The sequence below is a fragment of the Salmo salar genome, chromosome 02, assembly GCF_965601325.2.
Source record: "Salmo salar chromosome 02, fSalSal1, whole genome shotgun sequence".
NCBI lineage: Eukaryota > Metazoa > Chordata > Actinopteri > Salmoniformes > Salmonidae > Salmo > Salmo salar.
The window spans coordinates 16,284,250-16,292,500 of record NC_138292.1 but is presented as its reverse complement, the minus strand read 5'-3'; the positions used below and the strand labels follow the sequence as shown (position 1 = coordinate 16,292,500).

The following is an 8,251-nucleotide window of genomic DNA, read 5'->3' as shown; positions in this document are numbered from 1 at the left end:
AATGACTGTAACAATGACAGTAACAATGACTGCAACAATGACAGTAACAATGACTGTAACAGTGACAGTAACAATAACAATGACTGTAACAGTGACAGTGACAGTAACAGTAACAATGACTGTAATAGTGACAGTGACAGTAACAATGACTGTAATAGTGAATGTAACAGTGACTTTAACAGGGACAGTAACAGTAACAATGACTGTAATAGTGACAGTGACAGTAACAGTGACAGTAATAATGACTGTAATAGTGACAGTGACAGTAACAGTGACAATAACAGTGACATTAATAATGACTGTAACAGTGATAGCAACAGTGACAGTAACAGTGACAATAACAGTGACAGTAATAATGACAATAACAGTGACAGTAACAGTGACAATAACAATGACAGTGACAGTAACATGACAGTAACAGTGACAATAACAATGACAGTAACAGTGACAATAACAGTGACAGTAATAATGACTGTAACAGTGACAGTAACAGTGACAATAATAATGACAGTAACATGACAGTAACAGTAACAATAACAATGACAGTAACAGTGACAATAACAGTGACAGTAATAATGACTGAAACAGTGACAGTAACAATGACTGTAACTGTGACAGTAACAGTGACAATAACAGTGACAATAATAATGACAGTAACATGATAGTAACAATAACAATGAGAGTAAAGGTGACAATAACAGTAACAGTAACAATGACTGTAACAATGACAGTAACAATGACTGTAACAGTGACAGTAACAGTGACAATAACAGTGACAATAATCATGACAGTAACAGTAACAATGACAGTAACAGTGACAATAACAGTAACAGTAACAATGACTGTAACAGTGACAGTAACAGTGACAATAACAGTGAGAATAATAATGACAGTAACATGACAGTAACAGTAACAATAACATAACAGTAACAGTGACCATAACAGTGACAGTAATAATGACTGTAACAGTGACAGTAACAATGACTGTAACAATGACAGTAACAATGACTGTAACAATGACTGTAACAGTGACAGTAACAGTGACAATAACAGTGACAATAATAATGACAGTAACATGATAGTAACAGTAACAATGACAGTAACAGTGACAATAACAGTAACAATGACTGTAACAATGACAGTAACAATGACTGCAACAATGACAGTAACAATGACTGTAACAGTGACAGTAACAATAACAATGACTGTAACAGTGACAGTAACAGTAACAATGACTGTAACAATGACAGTAACAATAACAGTGACAATAATAATGACAGTAACATGACACTAACAGTAACAATAACAATGACAGTAACAGTGACAATAACAATGACTGTAACAATGACAGTAACAATGACTGCAACAATGACAGTAACAATGACAGTAAAAATGACTGTAACAGTGACAGTAACAATAACAATGACTGTAACAGTGACAGTAACAGTAACAATGACTGTAATAGTGACAGTAACAGTGACTTTAACAGGGACAGTAACAGTAACAATGACTGTAATAGTGACAGTGACAGTAACAGTGACAGTAATAATGACTTTAACAGTGACAATAACAGTGACAAAAATAATGACAGTAACATGACAGTAGCAGTAACAATAACAATGACAGTAACAGTGACAATAACAGTGACAGTAATAATGACTGTAACAGTGACAGTAACAATGACTGTAACAGTGACAGTAACAGTAACAATGACAGTAACAATGACTGTAACAATGACTGTAACAGTGACAGTAACAATAACAGTGACAATAATAATGACAGTAACATGACAGTAACAGTAACAGTGACAGTAACAGTAACAATGACTGTAACAATGACAGTAACAATGACTGCAACAATGACAGTAACAATGACTGTAACAGTGACAGTAACGATAACAATGACTGTAACAGTGACAGTAACAATGACTGTAATAGTGACAGTGACTGTAACAATGACTGTAATAGTGACAGTAACAGTGACTTTAACAGGGACAGTAACAGTAACAATGACTGTAAAACTGACAGTGACAGTAACAGTGACAGTAATAATGACTGTAACAGTGACAGTAACAGTGATAATAACAGTGACATTAATAATGACTGTAACAGTGACAGTAACAGTGACAATAACAGTGACAGTAATAATGACAATAACAGTGACAGTAACAGTGACAATAACATGACAGTAACATGACAGTAACAGTAACAGTGACAATAACAATGACAGTAACAGTGACAATAACTGTGACAGTAATAATGACTGTAACAGTGACAGTAACAATGACTGTAACAGTGACAGTAACAATGACTGTAGCAATGACAGTAACAATGACTGTAACAGTGACAGTAACAGTAACAATGACTGTAACAATGACAGTAACAATGACTGTAACAGTGACAATAATAATGACAGTAACAGTGACAGTAACATGACAGTAACAATAACAATGACAGTAACAGTGACAATAACAGTGACAGTAACAATGACTGTAACAGTGACAATAACAGTAACAATGATTGTAACAATGACTGTAACAGTGACAGTAACAATGACAGTGACAGTAACAATAACAGTGACAGTAATAATGACAGTGACAGTAACAGTGATAATAACAATGACAGTAACAGTGACAATAACAGTGACAGTAATAATGACTGTAACAGTGACAGTAACATGACAGTAACAGTGACACGTAACAATGACTGTAACAGTGACAGTGACGGTAACAGTAACAATGACTGTAACAGTGACAGTAACAGTGACAATAACAATGACTGTAACAGTGACAGTAACATGACAGTAACAGTGACAATAACAATGACAGTAACAGTGACAATAACAGTGACAGTAACAGTGACAATAACAGTGACAGTAACAATGACTGTAACAGTGACAGTAACAATGACTGTAACAGTGACAGTAAGTAACAATGACTGTAACAATGACTGTAACAATGACTGTAACAGTGACAGTAATAATGACTGTAACAGTGACAGTAACAATGACAGTAACAGTGACAATAACAGTGACATTAATAATGACTGAAACAGTGACAGTAACAGTGACAATAACAGTGACAATAACAGTGACAGTAATAATAACAGTAACAGTAACAGTAACAATGACAATAACAGTGACAGTAACAGTGACAATAACAATGACAGAAACAGTGACAGTAACATGACAGCAACAGTAACAGTAACAATGACTGTAACAGTGACGGTAACAGTAAAAATAACTGTAACAATGACAGTAACAATGACTGTAACAATGACTGTAACAGTGACAGTGACAATAACAGTGACATTAATAATGACTGAAACAGTGACAGTAACAGTGACAATAACAGTGACAATAACAGTGACAGTAATAATGACAGTAACAGTGACAGTAACAGCAACAGTAACAATGACAGTAACAGTGACAATAACAGCGACAGTAATAATGACTGTAACAGTGACAATAACAATGACGGTAACAGTGACAATAACAGTGACAGTAATAATGACTGTAACAGTGACAGTAACATGACAGTAACAGTGAACGTAACAATGACTGTAACAGTGACAGTGACGGTAACAGTAACAATGACTGTAACAGTGACAGTGACAGTAACAGTGACAATAACAATGACAGTAACAATGACTGTAACAGTGACAGTAACATGACAGTAACAGTGACAATAACAATGGCAGTAACAGTGACAATAACAGTGACAGTAATAATGACTTTAACCGTGACAGTAACAATGACTGTAACAGTGACAGTAACAGTAACAATGACTGTAACAATGACAGTAACAATGACTGTAACAATGACTGTAACAGTGACAGTAACAATGACTGTAATAGTGACAGTGACAATAACAGTGACAGTAATAATGACTGTAACAGTGACAGTAACAATGACAGTAACAGTGACATTAATAATGACTGAAACAGTGACAGTAACAGTGACAATAACAGTGACAATAACAGTGACAGTAATAATAACAGTAACAGTGACAGTAACAATGACAATAACAGTGACAGTAACAGTGACAATAACAATGACAGAACAGTGACAGTAGCATGACAGCAACAGTAACAGTGACAGTAATAATGACTGTAACAGTGACAGTAACAATGACTGTAACAGTGACAGTAACAGTAACAATGACTGTAACAATGACAGTAACAATGACTGTAACAATGACTGTAACAGTGACAGTAACAGTGACAATAATAATGACAGTAACAGTGACAGTAACAATAACAATGACAGTAACAGTGACAGTAACAATGACAGTAACAATGACAGTAACAATGACAGTAACAATGACAATGACTGTAACAGTGACAGTAACAATGACTGTAATAGTGAGAGTGACAGTAACAATGACTGTAACAGTGACAGTAACAATGACAGTAACAGTGACTGTAACAGTGACAGTAACAATGACTGTAACAGTGACAATAACAGTGACAGTAATAATGACTGTAACAGTGACAATAACAGTGACAGTAATAATGACAGTAACAGTGACAGTAACAATGACTGTAACAGTGACAGTAACAATGACTGTAACAATGACAGTAACAATGACTGTAACAATGACTGTAACAGTGACAGTAAAAATTACTGTAACAGTTACAGTAACAGTGACAATGACTGTAACAGTGACAGTAACAGTGACAGTAACAGTAACAATGACTGTAACAATGACTGTAACAGTGACAGTAACAGTACAATTTACTGTAACAGTGACAGTAACAGTGACAATGACTGTAACAGTGACAGTGACAGTAACAGTAACAGTGACAGTAACAGTAACAGTATGCTATAACAGAGATATCACCTCCTCTATGGCTGTTGTTAGAGATCTATTCTGGGACATACTGAAACCAGTGTCATCTGACATGCTGATGATGCATATTGGATTATTACAGAACTAACAGACAGATAGACATCATCGCTACAGACAGAGGGAGCCTGTGTGTGTGTGTGTGTGTGTGTGGTGTAGAATGTATTTGGCACAACTGTCTGCCTTGAAGAGTCAGGACAAAGCAGCCAATTGTCATTCCAGTGTGTGTGTGTGTGTGTGTGTGTGTGTGTGTGTGTGTGTGTGTGTGTCTCTGGATTTCTCAGAACTCCACGTGAACTCTAATTCAGTCAATCAAATCAAAGAGCCAGGACAGTTCCATAACAAGTATGTTTGATAGAACTATTACCCAACTTTGTAAACAGTGTGTGTGTGGTACCTTGTTCTTGTCCTGTGTATCCACCTCTCCAGGTCCTATGTGTTTGAGCAGCAAGGCCAGGGGTTTGGGGGAGGGGTGACGGGTCGCCAGGTGTAGGGGTGTTACCTCCTCTAGATCCTTCTGCAGCCAATCAGCACGACGAGACAGGAGCAGCTTCAGAAACCGCACGTTCCCCTGGAGCACACACACACACACACACACACACACACACACACACACACACACACACACACACACACACACACACACACACACACACACACACACACACACACACACACACACACACTCTATGGTGTCTTATCCAATTCCATCATCATCCATCTCTGTCCTTTCCTATTGGTTCTCAGACTCTCTCCTATCTATTCCTTCCAGCCTCATCGTCTGACAGATCTATCTACTGACTGAGCATGCATGTGAGAGTATGTGTGAGCTTTGAGAAAGTGTGTGTGTGTGTATGTATATATGTGTGTGCATGTGCAAATGTGTGTCCATATAGGCCTGTATGTGTGTGTGTGTGTGTGTGTGTGTGTGTGTGTGTGTGTGTGTGTGTGTGTGTGAGTGTGTGTGTGCGTATGTATGAGTGTGTCTGTGTGCGTGTGTGTACATGTGGTCTATCCTCCCTATTCTCAGTCCAATTAGATCAGTAATCCCAGAAGTCTCTCCCTGTCTCAGCTAGATATTGATCAGGTGTCAGAGAGAGAGAGGGCCTCCCATCACCCACACACATTAGAATTGGAGTGGTGTGTGTGTGTGTGTGGAGAGTGTGTGTGAGCACCCTCCTCCGCCCCTCCAGCCACCGCTCCTCACCTGCCCTGACAGCAACCCCCCACCCCCCAGGACAAGGCTAATAAACACTTTCTATAGAGATATTACTGCTCATACAGCCCAGTCTTTTATTTCATTTTCTAGATTTAGATATCTTTTTTAGGAACTCAGTCGGGGTCTCAACTTAATGTTGAGAGTTAGAATAGTAGAATACACAAGGTGACATTTTGAAATGTGGTTGTGCATCAGCAGTTAGTCTCTCATGTGATGTCATTCACTGAGTAGTCACTCAATTAGCCACGTCAGCTAAAACATTTTATATGGTAAGTTAGTCTTGTGGCCAACTATCTAAACTTGATATTATGGTGGAATTACTGACCGGGGGAATTAGCTTTAGAACAGAAATGTTTCTCTCTGCCCCAAGGCAAAATTTGTCGAATTGCATGAAATGAGTTGTAGAATTGCAAAATCTTTTCTCCGAGCCATGGCAAAATGTGTAGAATTGCAGCAAACTTGCTCTAAAACCTAATTTACTCTATGCCCCCATGGCAAAATGTGTAGAATTGCAGCAAACTTGGTCTAAAACCTCATTTACTCTATGCCCCATGGCAAAATGTGTAGAATTGCAGCAAACTTGCTCTAAAACCTCATTTACTCTATGCCCCATGGCAAAATGTGTAGAATTGCAGCAAACTTGCTCTAAAACCTCATTTACTCTATGCACCATGGCAAAATGTGTAGAATTGCAGGAAATTAACTCTGAAGATTTCACTGTCAAGAGGGGGGTGTTTATAATGTTTAGCTCACAAAGTACAACATTTCGCTCAGATTTTCTGTGGCCCCCACCCTCATCAAAGTTGCCGATCCCCTTGTCTAGTTCTTAACAGCCGCCCTGGGGGTGTCTGTCTGTCACCACTGGGGGGCACTACCTTCTCACCTAAGCTACCAGTATGTGATATACACTGAGAATACCTAACATTACGAACACCTTCCTAAAATTGAGTTGCCCCTATCTATGTCTCAATTGACTCAAGGCTTAAAAATCCTTCTTTAACCTGTCTCCTCCTCTTCGTCTACACGGACAGAAGTGGATTTAACAGGTGACATCAATAAGGGATCATAGCTTTCACCTGGAATCACCTGGTCAGTCTATGTCAAGGAAAGAGCAGGTGTTCTTAATGTTTTCAATAGCCAGTGAGAGAGGCTCTAGAATACCCTGGAGTCAGGATTCTAAAGGATCAGTTAGTGTTCTACAGGTTAACTCAATGTTCTGATGGTTCCACTACTGTTCTAGTGTTTCCTTTAGTGGTTCCACAGGTTAACTCAATGTTCTGATGGTTCCACTACTGTTCTAGTGTTTCCTTTAGTGGTTCTACAGGCTAACTCAATGTTCTGATGGTTCCACTACTCTTCTAGTGTTTCCTTTAGTGTTCTACAGGTTAGCTCAATGTTCTGATGGTTCAACTACTGTTCTAGTGTTTCCTTTAGTGTTCTACAGGTTAACTCAATGTTCTGACGGTTCCACTACTGTTCTAGTGTTTCCTTTAGTGTTCTACAGGTTAACTCAATGTTCTGATGGTTCAACTACTGTTCTAGTGTTTCCTTTAGTGGTTCCAGGATAACTCAATGTTCTGATGGTTCCACTACTGTTCTAGTGTTTCCTTTAGTGTTCTACAGGTTAACTGAATGTTCTGATGGTTCCACTACTGTTCTAGTGTTTCCTTTAGTGTTCTACAGGTTAATTCAATGTTCTGACAGTTCCACTACTGTTCTAGTGTTTCCTTTAGTGTTCTACAGGTTAACTCAATGTTCTGATGGTTCCACTACTGTTCTAGTGTTTCCTTTAGTGTTCTACAGGTTAATTCAAAGTTCTGATGGTTCCACTACTGTTCTAGTGTTTCCATTAGTGGTTCCAGGTTAACTCAATGTTCTGATGATTCCACTACTGTTCTAGTGTTTCCTTTAGTGTTCTACAGGTTAATTCAATGTTCTGACGGTTCCACTACACTTCTGGTGTTTCCTTTAGTGTTCTACAGGTTAACTCAATGTTCTGATGGTTCCACTAAAGTTCTAGTGTTTCCTTTAGTGTTCTACAGGTTAACTCAATGTTCTGATGGTTCCACTACTGTTCTAGTGTTTCCTTTAGTGTTCTACAGGTTAATTCAATGTTCTGACGGTTCCACTACTGTTCTAGTGTTTCCTTTAGTGTTCTACAGGTTAACTCAATGTTCTGACGGTTT

At 38.2% G+C, this 8,251-nt stretch overlaps 1 protein-coding gene across 2 annotated transcripts in view; it reads right to left on the bottom strand.

Moving 5' to 3' along the window:
• LOC106593616 (inversin) overlaps positions 1 to 8,251 on the bottom strand; it is a 192,994-nt gene that overhangs the window by 21,130 nt on the left and 163,613 nt on the right. For both annotated transcript variants that reach the window (XM_082960225.1, XM_082960223.1), the window contains exon 5: positions 5,244 to 5,417. In XM_082960225.1, the coding sequence (XP_082816351.1) occupies positions 5,244 to 5,417 (174 nt within the window). The remainder of the gene's footprint in view (positions 1 to 5,243; positions 5,418 to 8,251) is intronic.